This window comes from Panthera pardus, unplaced genomic scaffold, assembly GCF_024362965.1.
Source record: "Panthera pardus isolate Hobbes unplaced genomic scaffold, ASM2436296v1 HiC_scaffold_5, whole genome shotgun sequence".
NCBI classification, from domain to species: Eukaryota; Metazoa; Chordata; class Mammalia; order Carnivora; family Felidae; genus Panthera; species Panthera pardus.
Window position 1 is genome coordinate 18,946,666 of NW_026526980.1, and position 18,074 is coordinate 18,964,739.

Here is an 18,074-nt window from a genome sequence, read left to right on the forward strand (position 1 = left end):
AATCTTATGTATTCAGCCATAAAAAAGAATGACATTTTGCCATTTGCAGTGAAATAGATGGAGCTAGAGAGTGTAATGGTAAGTGAAATAAGTCAGTGAAATAAGTCAGAAATATGATTTCATTCATGTGGAATCTAAGAAACAAAATAAATGAACAAAGGAGAAAAGAGAGAGAGAGAAACCAAGCAACAGATTCTTAATTACAGAGAATAAACTGATGGTTACCAGAGAGAAGGAGGGTAGGGTTATGGGTTAAATAGGTGATAGCGATTAAGGAGTGCATTTGTTATGTATGGTACTGGCACAAAAACAGACACTTAGATCAATGGAACAGAATAGAGAACCCAGAAATGGACCCAGAAATGTATGGCCAACTAATTTTTGACAAAGCAGGAAAGAATATCCGATGGAATAAAGACAGTCTCTTCAGCAAATGGTGCTGGGAAAACTGGACAGTGACATGCAGAAAAATGAACCTGGCTCACTTTCTTACACCATACAAAAAAAATAAATTCAAACTGGATGAAAGACATAAATGTAAGACAGGAAGCCATCAAAATTCTCAAAGAGAAAGCAGGCAATAGCCTCTTTGACTTTGGCTGCAGCAACTTCTCACTCAACACGTCTCCAGAAGCAAGGGAAACAAAAGCAAAAATGAACTATTGGGACCTGATCAAAATAAAAAACTTCCACACAGCGAAGGAAACAATCAGCAAAACTAAAAAGGAACCAATGGAATGGGAGAAGATATTTGCAAATGACATATCAAATAAAGGCTTAGTATCCAAAATCTACAAAGAACTTATCAAACTCAACACCCAAAAAACAAATAATCTGGGAAGAAATGGGCAAAAGACATGAATAGACACTTCTCCAAAGAAGACATCCAGATGGCCAACCTACACATGAAAAAATGCTCCACATGACTCATCATCAGGGAAATACAAATCAAAACCACAATGAGATACCACCTCACACCTGTGAGAATGGCTAACATTAATAACTCAGGCAACAACAGATGTTGACGAGGATGCAGAGGAAGAGGATCTCTTTTGCACTGCTGGTGGGAATGCAGACTGGTGCAGTCACTCTGGAAAACAGTATGGAGGTTCCTCAAAAAATTAAAAATTTAAGTACCTTATTTATCCAAAGTATTTATCCAAGGGATACAGGTGTGCTATTTCTAGGGGCACATACACCCCAATGTTTATAGCAGCGCTATCAACAATAGCCAAAGTATGGAAAGAGCCCAAATGTCCATTGACAGATGAATGAATAAAGAAGATGTGGTATAGCCAAAGCATAAGAGACTCTTAAAAACTGAGAACAAACTGAGGGCTGATGGGAGGTGGGAGGGAGGGGAGGGTGGGTGGTGGGTATTGAGGAGGGCACCTTTTGGGATGAGCCTTGGGTGTTGTATGGAAACCAATTTGACAATAAACTTCATACATTGAAAGAAAAAGGAAGATGTAGTATATAAATACAATGGAGTATTACTGGGCAATCAAAAAGAATGAAACCTTGCCATTTGCAACTATGTGGATGGAACTGAAGGGTATTATGCTAAGAGAAATTAGTCAGAGAAAGACTAATATCATATGACTTCACTCATATGAGGAATTTAAGATACAAAACAGATGAACATAAGTGAAAGGAAGCAAAAATAATATAAAAACAGGGAGGGGGACAAAACATAAAAGACTCTTAAATATAGAAAACAAACAGCGGGTTACTGGAGGCATTGTGGGAGGGGCGGATGGTCTAAATGGGTAAGGGGCATTAAGGAATCTACTCCTGAAATCATTATTGCACCATATGCTAACTTGGATATAAATTAAACAACAAATAAATTAAAAGGAATGCATTTTTTGTGATGAGCACCAGATGATGTATGGAATTTTGAATCACTCTATTTTACACCTGAAACTAATATAGCACTATAAGTTAACTACACTGGAATTTAAATTCAAAATTTTTAAATAAAATAAATCAGTGACCACATAAAGCATGCTTGGCACAGTGCTGGGCACTTAGAAAGTGCTCAATAAATGTTAGTTGTAATCATCAAGATGGCAAGACAGTACCTGCTTTCAGTCCAACTCTTCATATCCCTAAGAGAATTTCTACACCGGGCACTGGAGAAGAGAATCATGGGGAAGGACAGGACTTTGTGCATGGAAAGGAGTTGATGAGAACCAAAAGCCAGTCACCACCCAGTCCTCACCAGGAGTTGGCATACTGGACCACACTGTGTCCAAACCCAGCACTCTCCATAAGGAAGGTTGTTGGCTGATCTGTGTCCAAGTTGAAACAGAGAGAAGAAGCCAAGCCTGGGAAAGGGAGGTGAGAAGAGAAGCTCTGAAGAAGGGTCTTCCTCCTATTCCATCTCCCCAGACCCCAGACCTGCTCTCCTCTCCAGGTCCAATGCCCTAATGTCTCCTGGACTTCTGAACTCTTAGGCTCAGGCTTCCCCCAGTCCTGCTTCTCTCCTGCAGGAAGTCCAGAGACAGCTCTTCACTCATTGGCCTGCTGGAATGTTTCAATTCTCCATTTTCACAGAGAAAATGTGAAATTCTCCCAGACTCTAACTCCTTTGCCACCCTGGGGCTTCTAGGAGAAAGAGTCCAGGAAAACTTGGGCCAAGGTGACATTGTGAACAGAGCACAAGGTTGACTTGTTCTACCTACTTGGGAAATCTCTAGATTGTTCAGGCAACTGTCCCCTCCCTCTCCCTCCAAAAACTCCAGATACCAAGCCCTGTGTAACTCCAGATCCCTCCCCTAATGTCTGCGTCCAAAACATGTACATTCTCAGCTCTTTCCCTATCTGGACCCCAATGCTCTCATGTCTCTTCATTGGAGCCCGCCACTTACCCATCAACAGGAGGAAGGTCCTGATCATGGTCATGACTGGAAGGTAAGATATGGGCTTCTGAGTTCCTCAGCCACTGAGGGAACTGGACAAAGGTACAGAGGGGCCAGTGAGCAGAGAGGTAGTCAGGAGAATAGAAGCAGAGAGGGAAGTTGTCAGCATGACTCAGAAGTGGAGGGCGGAGAATAGGACTAAAATAAACAGAGAAAGGGGCTGAGGTAGCCCACACATCCTGGGTCCAAGAGTCTTTCTAACCAGAGATGGCTTGCTTCTTTTGCTTTACCAAACTAGACTTAAGTGAATGCAAATCCCCTCCCTGCCTCACCTCTTTATCTTCTCTAGTTGTACAGGCAGAAGTTTCCTCTTGACCTTGAAACTTCATTTAGCCTGGGGAGGGAAAACAGGCAGATGCCAGGGTCAATTTAGGGCCCTAATGGAGACTCTGGTGGGTACTCTCAGGCCTGGAAACCTCTGGGCTAAGAAGCAAGCATCTGGACCTTAGGAGGAAAATGGAGTGGGCATTTAGTCATTTACTCAACAAGCCTCATTTGAGGCTAATTACGCAACTCTCTATTAGCAAAGAGATAAAACACAAACCAGAAGGCCCAGCCCTGGGGTCAGTAGAGAAGGAAAATGTGCAAAGAGCAAGGTATTGCTATGAGATGAGAAGCCCATTGACCACAGAGTACCTTACCCACTTAGAAGGGTGTCTATTTCTGAAAAGGCTTCCTGGCACTTGAGCTGAGTTTTGAAGGCAACTGACTATAGGGGAGCATATTTCAGAAGGGGTAGCCAAATGTGACCAAGGCATGAGACTGGAGGACCTCTTGGGAAACCAGTGATGGTAAACCAGAGAGTGGGAGGTGGGAAGTGACAAGAGATGAGGTCAGTGCCATGGAGGAAGGGGAGAAGGGGAAGCAGGCCCCAAGTCTGGAAAGCCCCCTTAAGGTATGTTGATTTTATCCTGAGGGCAGAGGGAAGCATTGAATCAAATTGGGAAGACTGAAATCTTCAAATTTACATTTTAGAAAGCTAGAAAGAGGAGCAGTATGGGGCATGGTTTCATTGAGAACTAGCTGAAGACAGACCAGCTAAGAGAGAGGTAATGGGGCCCTGTGGGGTGAGCTAGTGGCTATGGGGATGGGCTGGAGGCTGACTGGTCTCTAAGGGGAAGACAGTGGTAATGGTCCCTGAGCATACTTGGAGGAAGGGAGGGACAATGGACTAGGATAGTTACGGTTTTTAGAAAGCCAAAATTTAGTCTTTAAGAGCTTGGGCTCTCAATCTCTCTAGGCTCCAATTTCCTCTTCCACAAAATGAGGGTGATAATAAAACTACATATCTCCTAGGGTGCCTGGATGGTTCAGTCAGTTAAGCATCCAACTCTCAATTTCAGTTCAGGAGATGATTTTATGGTTTGTGAGTTTGAGCCCCGCATCAAGCTCTGCACTGACAGCATGGAGCCTGCTTGGGATTCTCTCCCTTTCTGACCCTCCCCACTCGTGTTCTCAATCTCTCTCTCTCTCTCTCTCTCTCTCTCTCTCTCTCTGTAAAAATAAATAAACATTTTTTAAAACTTTAAAGGTACACATTTCCTATTGTTTGTTTCTGGGAAAGTTGAATTAGTATGAAATGCTGATAAAAATGTATATGAGCTTCTGTCATTGGCTATTATGAGTACTATGCTCTGGTGATTATTGTGTTAGGTAAGAGGGGCCTGAAGGCCTTCCAAGAGAAGATGTCCTAGAGGCAGTTGAGTGAATGGGGCTAGAGCTCAGGAGACAATTCTGGGTTTCGGATCCATCAGAAGTGCTGAATGAGATCCTGGTGGGAGTGTGAAGAGGGAAGAGAAAGATGGGTGGAAGAGGGGAAGGAAACCAGTGTTAGCAGCAGAGCAGAAGCCCAGAAATATTGAGAAGGAAGGAGTTCTCAAAGAGGGAGAAAGGAGCCCAGGAGAAAAAAAGGGTATCATGAAAGGGCTACCTGGAGAGGAATGTAAATAATTTCACAAGCTGCCAGATGTCAAGTGAGGTGAGAAATGAAGAAGTCCCCAGATATGGCAACAGAGGCTATCAAGGACCCTAGAGGTGGCAGTGCCAGGTTAGTGGGGGGGGGGGAGCTGGGAGTGAGTAATGTGGGCATTAATGCCACCTGAAGATAAGCAGCCTTGTAGGGACCTCAGATACAATATGACTGGAGAAAATCCCTGGAATTCTTGGAGATGAAAAAAAAATTGAAAGAGAAGGAAATGGAGACACAGAAACCCAATAAAAAGAAAGAAGTGACCCAGATTTCAGACAAGATAAAAGGCAAGCCAGAAATAACTCAAGCCAGGAGATGTCTAGAAGACTCAGGACTGGACTCACAGACAGGGTAAGTACAAGAGAGCCACCAAGCCTTTGAAGGTGCCTTGAATCCTGGCCTTTCCAGGGCTTGGGTTCCACTCTTGATGGATGAGGTACACAAAACAAGAATATTGGACAACTAAGACTTAAATTCTTCTTTCAAGCCGACCAACATACTTCTATGATACTTCAGGAAAAGCCAAGCAAGGTAAGACATCTCACCTTTAACAAAGATAACTTGTATCATAAAAGTGTAGAACAGGATGTGTCCTTAATTCAAGCCATCCATGAAGGCAGTGAGGCTCCAGATAGGAACTTAGGGTTTCTAAAACTCACAGCCCCTTTTCATTCCAGTGAATCATGTTGTGACACTTCCAGAAAAAGGATGGCAGCTGAGGAGCATAATATAAGCAAGGAAAGGGTGGATACCCAAGTTCCCTAATCTCCTCAGCCCAGTAGGACCATGAGTCAGTCACATCCAACTCTGTCCATCTGACACCTGTAGGTTGTTCAGAGCCAAGGCTGAGCCGGTGGAAGAAGTCAAGAGCAGAATGGGAGGGTTTGGGGAAGTTTGGAGGCAGCCAGCCTTTCTCACTGCTGGAATTCCTCACTCAATAAGTTTCTGCTCTGTCCCTGAGACTAGATATACTGACTGAAGAAGATTCTGGTAGGATGGTGGGGCAGGAGGTGCTGCTTCTGATCTGTCACATACTGGAGCAAGGATGGGAAATGGAGAAACCAGGACAGATGTTGATTTAATTCAGGTCTGATTTACCTGAACTAAGTGGAACTGAATAATTTTGGGTCTGTTTCCTGGGTTGTTTCTTTTCCATGGAAAGGGAACAGAAATCTGGTGGGTGGAAACTTTGGTATTTTTCAGTCTGTTTCCACCCCCACACTTACCCATGAGGCCTGAATGGATTTTCCCTAGAGTTTCTGCCCTTCTTCTTACCATATGCACTCTGTCTCACTTCTCTTTCTTTGATGAACAATTGGCCACCTCACCACCAAATTTTCTCAAAACAGAATTTTTTTTTTTAATTTTTTTTTCAACGTTTTTTATTTATTTTTGGGACAGAGAGAGACAGAGCATGAACGGGGGAGGGGCAGAGAGAGAGGGAGACACAGAATCGGAAACAGGCTCCAGGCTCCGAGCCATCAGCCCAGAGCCTGACGCGGGGCTCGAACTCACGGACCGCGAGATCGTGACCTGGCTGAAGTCGGACGCTTAACCGACTGCGCCACCCAGGCGCCCCTCAAAACAGAATTTTTTTAGAGAGAAGGGGAGGGGGAAGGAGAAAGAGAATCCCAATCAGGCTCTGCACTGTCAGCATGGAGCCTGACCCAAGGCTCAAACCCAAGAACTGTGAGATAATGACCTGAGCTGAAACCAAGAGTCAGACGCTTAACCAACTGAGTCACCCAGGCACCCCAAAACAATTTATTTAACTCTATAGTGTAGAAATACACACATGTATACTCAGGTTCTCAGGAAGAGGCTGCTTTCCAAAAGCAACTGGTTCTCCCTACACTCCAGGAGCCGTGGGCATGGAATTCTGTTGTGATCGATTATTTGAGAACGCTAGAGGATTTTAGCCAGTGGTTGGGAAGTTTGGGACATGGAAGTGAGAAGCAGGCATAGGGTAATAACATCTTTATGGCAGAAAAAAAGAACTGAGTAATACTAACGTAACGTGCCCTTTATGTCTGTTAGCTCACTGAATCTTCTCAACAGCCCTATGGGGGTGGGGAGCTGCTATTATCCTCATTTTATGGATGCAGAACTAAGGCACAGAGAAGTTGAGTTATTTGCCTCAAGTTGCCAGCTAGTACAAGGTAAAGACAGATATCAAGGCACTGGAGTCTTGACCACACTGTTAATGATCTTACTTCCTCCTTTCTACCCCACCTGCTGCCGGGGCAGTATTTGTTCACTCAACCATTCATCCCACACACAGGAGCTTCTCGTGTGATCCAGGCTGTGGGTTGGCTGCTAGGGAAGCAAAACAAGCAAGAAAGGGTGCTGGCCTTCTAAGAGATCATACCCTACAAGGGAAACAATATTCTGATACATTCAAATCACAAGTTTTACTAGATAGCAGAATAATTTGAGTGGCTCAGGGAGGAAGTGATTAGCTCTGCTTTGGTGAATCTCAGAAGGAAATTCTTGGGGGGTGGTGCTTTTATACACCAGGGATTGGTATAGAGACTATAGACTTCTTCAATATAAGGACTGTATCCTTCTGGTCCTCTATCCCCTGCATTCAGCACAACACCTGACACATAGGAAGCACCCAATCAATACTTGGTGCCTGCATGAAGTTAAAGAAGGGCAGAGCTAATCCCAGTCAAGGGAACAAGCCTTTTTGTACAGAACATCCAACAGTTCTGGTCTCAGTCACTGTTGCACCTCAATTATGTGCCTGGGAAATAGCACTTGCTTCTGTTTGTTGCTATAGCTGTTATAAGTTGAGGATAAGGGTGAGAATTCACAGTTTTCCTTAGTGAAGAATAAAAAGTGACACCCTCTCAATGACAGCTCATTGAGATCAGACACTCATTTCTCTTTCTTTCTCCAAGGATGGCCATTAGACCTAGAGTAGATACAACCAGGGGTCAAACATGTCTGTTGGGTATGTGGATAGTTGGGTGATAAGAGGGTAGGTGAGTTTGTGTGTGGACAGATGAGCAGGTGGCTGGGTAGATGGGAGGATGAGTGGATGAATGGATAAGTGGGGTGGATGGGTATGTGGAAAGGAAATCTGCACATATTTGAAGGTGATAGACCAAGCGTTCAGCCCAGATAACCTGGGATCCCCCCAATTGTTGTATAAATCGAAGGCTGCCTCAGAACAAGGCAAAAGCAGCCTTTCTAGGAGGCAAACTAATGAATTGGGGCAAATTTTGGATACAACAGGTATTTGTTTAGGTTGAGTAAATGCTGTAGGAAATAAGTAGAAGAATGTTAGGGAACACAGCAAACGTGTGTCTGGTGGATGAGGAAAAGCCTGGGGCAACAGTGAAGGGAAAAGGAAGGAACACTGGCTTGGCTTCTGTACATACATTGGCAAAAACCCCTTGGAGAATCAAATGGTTGTCCTTTAACTCCCACTGCTGGCAAATGATTTAGCTGGAATTAGAGGAACATAGTACTTAATTTGCACTTAAGTTCTGTGAAATAGAAGAGAAAATGAGAAGCAAAGATAATTCATTGAGAAAAGGAAAGACAGAGAAGAGGAAAGAGAGCAGAAATGAGGTGATCAGAGTAAGGTGGATAGGGGCTGAATATTGATGACTGACCTACCTTCTTCTGGGTTTCCCTTGGAGGGAACATTCATACTTTCCATCTGAAGGCTCCATAATGCTGCCTCAATTCCCAGCCTTAGATTCAACTCACAAAGATGAGCAGGAAAAGCTGGGCTGGAGTCCAAGCTATAGGAAGCCTTGACTGACCTTGGGCAAGTTAACATAACCTCACTAATCATCAGTATCCTCTTCTGCAAAATAGGAACAATAATATCCACCTCAATGGGCAGGTGTGAAGAATGTAATGAGAACTGAATTGACTTTCAGGGCAGGACTTCTCCAGCCCTGTCTGAGCTAGAGTCTGGTCAGCACACCCCTCAAAATACGATGGAAAATAGCGTGAACAATGGGCTGATTACACCTGAACTGTAACACATAAATCAAGATGCTCTTAAATCAGAAAACACAGTGGCTTTCTGCCTACTCCACTCTGTGACTCAAAAAAAATTCTAAATGAAAAAGTAAGTGCAAGAAAGGTATTCAAAGTTCTGGTTTTCCTTCCAATATTTTGATGTTTCTTTGTATTTGTCAATTACAAATATTATATCCTTTTCAAAAAATTTTTTCCATCATTTTTTTGGTGCCTTGACTTTAATAGAGGCTCAAGCACAGCAGCTGTGCTGCACATGGGAGGGGCTGGGCTGGAGATGCTTGTGGGAATTAGGGGAGGGAGAATTCCAGAGAACAGAGGTAAGGCTGGGTCATCAGGCTTAGCTTCTGTATCTTACTCTTGGCTTGGTAGCAAGATTATTCTCTTTTTTTTATATTAAATACAATTTATTGTCAAATTGGTTTCCATACAACACCCAATAACAAGATCATTCTCAACAGGCAAATATATATATGGAAGAACATGGCAATCAATGCATTCAATTCATGTTTACTCAGAGGGGCCTTGGAACTTCAATGGGCAACAAGAGATGGGGGCAGATAAGGAGACCCATTTCAGCAGTTGTTCAAAGTCTGTGCCAAAATGGTAATGCCCACAGAGAAACTGGAAAGGAGATCATTGTGGTTTATTTGTTTGTTTGTTTGTTTGTTTGTTTTTTAATTGTAGTAGCTGGACCAGAGGATTGAGAAAATAAATGAAGACCAACAAAATGTCTGTTGATAGGCAAAGGCTATTTATTCAGAGCTTGCTCTAGCAAGAAATTCAGCCACCATCACTTGCATTTTGACAAATACCCAAAGGCAAGGGAGGAAGAGAGGCTAGGCTTTATGGTATAAAAAAGGAAGTTTTCAGGTGTGCCCTGACTGGAGGCTGTTGGCCCAGGGAAGCTGGAGGTGGATTAACTGGAAGCAGAACATCTTTTGATTGGTTAGGGGAGCATATTTGGCTTTTCCTGGTTGGGCCTAAGTTGGATACAGCAACAAAAATTAGGGAAGCTGTCAGTTATTAATCAAGCCCTGGTCATTTTGAGCCAATTATTACAGGGGTTATTGTTTGGCTTCCTGGACCAGTTGCTAAAGGTCTGACTTCCTACAAGTCTGACTTACAGGTGGCAAACCAGCTTCTTGGGCTGTTTATTATAGTTACTGGATGGGTTTCTTGGGCTGATTGCTACAGATTATGGGTCAGAGCTCTGTTTCTATGTATAGTCTATCCATTATCCATTCATTCTCTCAAGATTTAGAAAATGTGAAGTAGTTACATATAGCCAGATACTATATGGTCCTGAAGAAATGCATTGTGCTGTAGAGAAACAGACTTTTGAGAGCTCTGTCTTCTGGTGGAGGGAACAAGAACAGGAAGCCAGGAAAACCAAGATCATTCATTCATTCATTCATTTATTCACCAAACACATATATTCAGCAATTGTTTGCTCTGTGTTCCAGATATTGTCATAGGGGTTCCTGCACTCCAGGAATGTACAGTGTCCAGGAATAAAAAAAACAGGTTACTGACAGCATATGAGAGGTGAAGCTTCTCTTGGCTAGGCATTCAGGAGGATCTGGAGGAAGTGACATTCAAGCTGAGACAAGAGTCAAGTGAAGGAGGAAAGGAAGTGAGTTCTGGGCAAAGAATAAAGCATGGACAAAGACTGGGAAGTGAGAAAGAACGAAGGGGGAACAGATACATCCTGACCTGTCCTCAACAGGTCATGTTTAGGCTTGACATCACAATGCAATTATTATTCACACTTCCTTTCACTTTCAAAAGGGTCCTGACTGGTCACGCTAGATATGGTGCATTTGAGAAATATGAGGTTGAGAGGGAAGGGAGCAGAAGGTGAGCTACAGAGGTAGGCAGTGACCAGATCACATAGGGCTTCAAGATCACCTTTAATCCAATGGACCCTAACCTCAGAGCAGGAGCGCTATATGGAGTGAACTGGAAAGCCATGTCCTGCCTGTTTATGGTGGCTCTACCTAGCTGCAGCCTCATGTTGTCTCACTCCCATTTTTCAATAAAAGCCATAAATTTGGGTTTCTCTAAGAAATCTGCCAATTTTAAAATGTCATCAACTCAGGGCAACTCAGTGGCTCAGTTGGTTAAGCGGCTGACTTCAGTTCAGGTCATGATCTTGCAGTCTGTGGGTTCCAGCCCCGCGTTGGGCTCTGTGCTGACAGCTGAGAGCCTGGAGTCTGCTTCCAATTCTGTGTATCTCTCTCTCTCTCTCTCTCTCTGCCCCTCCCCAGCTTGCTCTCTGTCTCTCTCTCAAAAATAATAAACATTAAAAAATTTTAATAATAAAATGTCAGTAACTAATCAAAAACAAATAAACAAACAAAACTATGTAGGCTAACTAAAACCTGAGGACTATTACTCAGCCACCAAAAAGAATGAAATCTTGCCATTTACAATAACATGAATGGAGCTAGAGTGTATTTTGCTAAGCAAAATAAGTCAGTCAGAGAAAGACAAATACCATATGATTACACCCATGTGTAGAATTTGAACAACAAAACAGATAAACATAGGGGAAGGAAATGAAAGAAAGAAAGAAAGAAAGAAAGAAAGAAAGAAAGAAAGAAAGAAAGAAAGATGGAAACCATTCCAGACTATTAACTATAGAAAACAAACTGAGGGCTGCTGGAGGGAAGGTGGGCAGGGAATGGGCTAGATGGGTCATGAGTATTAAGGAGGGCACTTGTTGGCATGAGCACTAGGTGTTATATATAAGTGATGAATCACTAGATTCTACTCCTGAAATCAATATTACTATATGTTAAATAACTAGAATTTAAATAAAAATTTGAAACAAACAAGAATAAATAAGCTGTAAGTGAGTAAAAGCAATAGATTTTTTTTTATTTTTTTTATTTTTTAATATATGAAATTTACTGTCAAATTGGTTTCCATACAACACCCAGTGCTCATCCCAAAAGGTGCCCTCCTCAATACCCATCACCCACCCTGCCCTCCCTCCCACCCTGCCCTCCCTCCCACCCCCCATCAACCCTCAGTTTGTTCTCAGTTTTTAACAGTCTCTTATGCTTTGGCTCTCTCCCACCCTAACCTCTTTTTTTTTTTTTTTTTCCTTCCCCTCCCCCATGGGTTTCTGTTATGTTTCTCAGGATCCACATAAGAGTGAAACCATATGGTATCTGTCTTTCTCTGTATGGCTTATTTCACTTAGCATCACACTCTCCAGTTCCATCCATGTAAAGCAATAGATTTTTTTAAAGGCTCTGAACTTTCCCTGGGGAGGGGAAATTCACACCATCAGGACACACATCTCTGGTAATCTCTCAAGACAGAGAAGGAAGAAATACCTTCCAAGTACCTTTCTCATGCATTTACAGGTGAAACAGGATAATTAATTTCTCTATGAGGTCATTTAGCCAGCAGGAAGGACCCCACCTTTGTGATCTCAGAGGTTGGGGATAAATCCTGGAGACCAACCCAAGTGGGCTCATCAGGAAGGTCCCACAGATGAAGAAAGTATTACTGATGCCTGTGACCAGCCTGAGAATGGATAGAGTGGAACATTCTCCAGCCCTCCCCCCCATTTTAGGTGCCAGTCATATCATAAGTCCTGACAAGAAGGAGGGGACTGAAATGCTAGAAACTGGGGTTTCTATCAGAATTTACCACAAGTTTAGTTTCTTTGACCAAGTAGGTAAAAACTCTTGAGAAGGTAATGTTATTAGTTACAATACAGGGACAACTGCTGTGTCGAAGACTCAAAATACCAGTGCCTTAAAGAAGATTTCTCTTTCTTATAACAATATGAGATTATGGAGTCCATGGATAACATAGTGGTTCTACAGAGTTAGAACCCAAACTCTGTCTCACTTTGGCATTCTTAAGTGTTGCCCTTGTCAGCAAAGTCTAAAATGGTGAATGACACTCACACTTCAGTTGGTAAAAAGATGGTAAGGAGAAAAGAGGTACACTACTTCTCTCAGGAGACCAGACTCCAAAGTTGTTCACTCACCCTACTCATGTCCCATTAGCCAGAAAATAGCCACATGGCCATGATAGCTGTATAGGAAACTGGGAAACGTGCTCTTTAACTGGGTGGCCATATTAGTTATCCATTGTGGCATAATAAACCATTCCAAAGCAGAGTGGATTATTTCCCTCAGTTCTGGGCAGTTCTTTTGTTGGACTTGCCAGTGGCTGCAGTCATCAGATTCCAGGACTGGGCTGGAAGAGTCACAATGGCCTCGGGCATGCAGTTGTGCTAGCTATCAGCTGGGAGCCTTAGTCATCTCTTCCATATGGCTGCTCATTCTCCAATGAGCTAGATGGGTATCAGCATGGTGGTGTGAGGGTGGGAGCAGAAGCTGTAGTGCTTCTCATGGCCTAGGCTCTGGAACTCCAACACATCCCTTAAGCCACCACATTCTATTAGTCAAAGTAAGCCACAAGACCAGCCCAAATTCCAGGGAATTTGTCCCTCCACTTGATGGGAAGAGCACAATGTCCCAGTGCAAAGGAGTGGGATACAAAGAGGCACAATTCACTGGAGATTATAATTCTAACAATATTCCATGGTGGCCCAGATAAGAACCCTATTACTAAGTAAGAAAAAGAGGGCAGAGACTGAAGGGATTTATTTATTCTGAATCAAGGGACCCCAAAAAGTAAAATCAAAGGCAGACTTTCCTGGTTTGGCTGCTTATCATGAGAGATTTATGGCCCTGTTTATTAATAACATTATGGTCATGTTAAGAGAATTTTTCACTGGAAATTATTTCTTTTCCAACCCATCATAAAACTCCTATCTGGCTGAATTCGACACAAGCTTCCGATTCAATGATGCCAATGTGGACTCTGAGCCCACAAGACCTTAGCTGCTCATCCAAGAGCAGGTCCCTGCAGATACAGAGGCCCTCTTTCCTGGGGCAGTTAAGGACTTCTGCAGATATTAAGGTCATTTATCTTTTAACTTAGGAAAAAAACATTTTTAATGGATTTTAAAGTCAGAGAGAAAATTGTGTGGAATCATCTAAATGTGTATCTAAATCATCTAAATCGGGGCGCCTGGGTGGCTCAGTCGGTTGAGCGTCCGACTTCGGCTCAGGTCACGATCTCGCGGTCCGCGGGTTCGAGCCCCGCTTCGGGCTCTGGGCTGATGGCTCAGAGACTGGAGCCTGCTTCAGATTCTGTGTTTCCCTCTCTCTCTGCCCCTCCCCCGTTCATGCTGTGTCTCTCTCTGTCTGAAAAATAAATAAACGTTAAAAAAATTAAAAAAAATAAATAAATCATCTAAATGTGTATGTGGAATCATCTGACATGTTTACACATGTATCCTGGCACCCCCAGGATACAAAGGGCCATTGTCTCATTAGTCACTCTTTGATGACATCATATTACACTTTGAATAAAATTAGAACTCCTCCACTCTGGCTTACAAAGTGCATCTGCCCAAGCTCTTGCCCACTCTCCAGCCCCATCTATGCTGTCCCCTGACTGGAACACTTCTGCCCCTACTTGATTCAGATGTTGCCTACCCTGGGGTCTCTTCCCAAACCTTCCCAAACAGGAAGATCCCTTCCCTCTTCCTATCACATCTGGAACAGACTTCCATCTGAGCAATGATTTTCTTGCATTTCTGTTAATCTAAACCATGATTTTCTTGTATTTTGATGAGCCCCATGAAATTGTCATTTTTCTCAACATGTTGGCACTTTCATATGGCTCACCTAATATTATTATAACAGCTAAATAAAAGTCACTCTCCTGACACTTAACTTGTACCTGCTGCATACCCATTCCTGACTGCCCCTGCTGCACACCCATTCCTCAAAAATCATCAGGACAGTAAAGGAGGAAAGCTTTGGAACCAGACAGACCAGATTTGAATCCCAGATCCATTCTAGTCCTATCTGTAATGACCTCAGGCCATTAGTGTGATCTCTCCAAGCCTCAGTTTTCTCATAAGTGAAATTCAGGTATATTAAATAGCAATGTTATTAACTAGCAAGTGGTGGCTACTTAGCAGGACTAGTGTGAGAATTAGGATACATGCTGAAGCCAGAGTTGTGGCTACTGCACTGACAAAGGTATGGGAGATGGGCACTGGGAGGAGGGAAGGCTACCTAGAAACAGCTATCAAAACTTTACCTGCACACACCCTTGGTAGCAAGTGCTGTTGGTGCCCTGCCCAGATCCCTGTGGACCTTGCCAGGGGAGCATAGCCTCATCAGTCAGACTTCCAACTAGCAGCACCTGTTATCTCTTTCTCTGACCACCAGAGCCCACTCTGTCCTCATTCAGGACAGGCCAGAAGTGCCAGAGAATTAATGACTCCTTTCCCCACCAAGAGCAGACTTCAGCCAATAACTGCAGAATTGGTGGACAGTTCTCTTGAAATACACAGGTTTGAATTGCACAGGTCCACTTTTATGTGGATTTTTTCCAATGAAGATACATATAGTACTGTAAATGTATTTTCTCTTCATTATGATTTTCTTTTTCTTAAATTTTTTTTTAATCTTCATTTTAAATAGGCTCCATGCCCAACATGGAACTTGGACTCATGACCCTAAGGTCAGGAGTATCATGCTCTACCGATTGAGCCAGCCAGGCACCCCTTCCTTGTGATTTTCTTAATAACATTTTCTTTTCTCTAGCTTATTTTATTATAAGAATACATAAAATAATACAATATAATACATACAATATGTAAATTATGTGTTGGCTATTTATGTTATGTCAGTAAGACTTAGTAATTAAGTTTTTGGGGAGTCAAAAGTCATACATGGATTTTCAACTGTGTGAGGGGTCAGTGCCCCTAACCTCTGCGTTGTTCAAAGGTCAACTATACATATTTCATCTCTTTCTGTCTTCAAGTGGGACAATGTTGAGGTGTGCATTCTACACTGTCTCCCAGAAATCCCAGTAGGGTTATGCTCCAAGGGTTCAGAGTGGTCCCTCTTGAAAATGGATGACTTTCCTGAATGACTTTCCTTCCCAGCTCACATCCCTCCCCTATTTCTTGGGGCCACTGTTAAATAAACTTCTTTCACTCAAATTCTTATCTTGAGTTTGTTTCTGGGAGAACCCAAACTTCTGAGAATATATCCTATAAATTATCTTTACACATATGCAAAAATTACATATATTCAATTTATTAATTCATCATTGTTTGTAGTTGCGAGAGGTTGGAAATAATATACCGAAAAGAAACTGGTTAAATACATCATGATCTTTCCATACAATGGGATACTACACAGCTGTATAAAAGAATGAAAAAAAATACTTTATGTCTTGATATAAAACATCTAAGCCATATTGATGAATAAAGCAAGATGCAAAACAGTATAAATAACACCTATTACCATTTGGGTAAAAAAGCTTGTGTGTGTGTGTCTGCATATGCTTAAAATCTTTGTGAAGAAGACCCCAAAACACATAACCTTATAACCCCTTAGGAAGGACTTGAATGGCTAGGGGGACCAGGATGGAAGGGAAAATTTTCATCATTCATGCTTGGACAACTTTTGATTTTTGTTCTGTCGATGGGTTTACCCTTCCAAAAAATAAAAGTAATATTAAAATAATAAGTAAATGCATACATAAAAGGAGGTGCACCATTGCTCATTGGACCTTATGTAGCTCTAGTATGGAATGGAATGAGTGGACAGGCTCCTGGTGGCTAATCAGATCCTGGCTCCATCACAGCTCCTCCATGTGGTCTTGATCCAGCTGCAAAGCATCCTGCAGATATGTGTCCTCACCCATGAAAGAAGGTCTTGCTTCCTTCAGCAGGAACAGGATCTGTTACATTTCCCTTTATCTTCACCCACAAAATCTGCCATCACTTCTGTCCAGAGGAAGGCCCAATGGCACCTTCACCCATACACAAAGAAGCCTAAGCAATTCTCTTCTGCCTGAGAGGTTTAACTGACGGCACTCATCCCCATGCAAAAGACATCTGAGTCACACGCAAAACTCATGCACATGCTTGCACACACACTTGCACAAACACACACACACATGAATGGAAACCCAAGCAGTTCTTTTTCGACTGAGATGTTACCACCCCACTCTCCTAATAGCGGAGTCTGCCCAACAGCCTGGGGACCTGCATGCTGGTCTAACCAGAATCCTACTTGCTGCAGGAAAGGCCACTCAGTGGGGAAGGAGCTGTTACTGGGGCTGGGCATTGGGACCAGCTTCACTCATCATGTCCTTGTACTGCCGTTTGAAGAAGCCAAGCTGTGGAGGCAAAGACAGAGGAGTAAGGGCCACCAAAGTCAGGGAAGTGGTGAAGGCCATGCAGAACAGGAGGGGAGACCTAGGGGCCAGGAGGCACAAGGAATAATGTGACAGAGTATAAAGAGACCTGGGGAAAGTGGGGCAGAGAAAGAGATGGCTTTGATGTTAGAGTCAGGAAAGTGAAAATAAATAAAACATACAAGGAGAAGGATTAATCCTTACATAGTGGTCATTCTGTACCCGGGACCATTCTAAGTACACTACATATATATTAACCCAATTACCTTCACAAAGTAGTATTTATATTCTCATTTCATAGCTGAAGAAACTGAGACTCTGTGACTTGGTGTGAGTTGAACCCAATAATGAGCTGCTGAGTAAGAAGCAGTGAGGATAGAGGAGAGCAAACAGGAAGAGGGGATACCTTGTACAGTCCAGCGGTGATGAGGGCCAGAAGCACAAGCCCCCCCACTGAGCTGCCCACTATAAGTGGTACAGGGTTGTGCACTTCATTTGGCTCCACTTTGGTTTCTATCTGTAGCAGGGGGAGGGAGGGTACATCAGGGGAACCCCAAATTTCTAGGGGTTCCCCAGTCAGACCTTCTGCCCCCACTTAACCCAATGACTGGCCCCTCCCTCTGCCCTCACTCCTCCTCCCACTCCTCCTCCTCTGTCTCTTTCTAGCTCTTTACCCAGAGATCTCCACAAGCCCAGCCTCTATTCCTACCTCCAATAGTCCCTCTGTGCCAAAGATAGATACCTGGGCCCTCAGAAATGTCTCTTGTCCTGGAAGCAGGGCAAACTTCGAATCATCATACAAGACCTCTGCCGTGGTCACAACCTGAAGGTAGTTTGCTGAAGTCTACAGGAGAGAGTAGATTGAATCTGGACCCATGGGCCCTCTGAAATATCGTGTCCATGCCCAGCTGAGTCCTGTC

At 43.2% G+C, this 18,074-nt stretch overlaps 2 protein-coding genes and 1 non-coding gene across 12 annotated transcripts in view; 1 reads left to right on the forward strand and 2 right to left on the reverse strand.

Annotated features, from left to right (window-relative positions):
• Window positions 1-3,077, reverse strand: part of LOC109259047 (integrin alpha-X-like) — a 44,592-nt gene extending 41,515 nt beyond the window's left edge. Inside the window, exons 1-2 of the mRNA XM_053894551.1 lie at window positions 2,874-3,077; window positions 2,225-2,330 (exon numbers count right to left, since the gene is read on the reverse strand). Coding sequence (XP_053750526.1) covers window positions 2,225-2,330; window positions 2,874-2,907 — 140 coding nt within the window. The 5' untranslated portion in view covers window positions 2,908-3,077. The remainder of the gene's footprint in view (window positions 1-2,224; window positions 2,331-2,873) is intronic.
• A 10,877-nt stretch (window positions 3,078-13,954) lies between these two features.
• Window positions 13,955-14,039, forward strand: TRNAR-UCG (transfer RNA arginine (anticodon UCG)). Its single transcript has one exon. It is a non-coding gene; the product is annotated as a tRNA-Arg (tRNA).
• A 1,991-nt stretch (window positions 14,040-16,030) lies between these two features.
• The window catches only part of LOC109259037 (integrin alpha-M), a 44,144-nt gene continuing 42,100 nt past the window's right edge, over window positions 16,031-18,074 (reverse strand). For 6 of the 10 annotated variants that reach the window (XM_019436355.2, XM_019436354.2, XM_053894560.1 and 3 more), the window contains 3 exons: window positions 17,897-17,998; window positions 17,561-17,671; window positions 16,031-17,136 (listed from right to left, as the gene is read on the reverse strand). In XM_019436355.2, the coding sequence (XP_019291900.2) occupies window positions 17,068-17,136; window positions 17,561-17,671; window positions 17,897-17,998 (282 nt within the window). In that variant the 3' untranslated portion in view covers window positions 16,031-17,067. The remainder of the gene's footprint in view (window positions 17,137-17,560; window positions 17,672-17,896; window positions 17,999-18,074) is intronic. The other 4 variants (XM_053894557.1, XM_053894553.1, XM_053894555.1 and 1 more) reach the window with 4 other exon arrangements.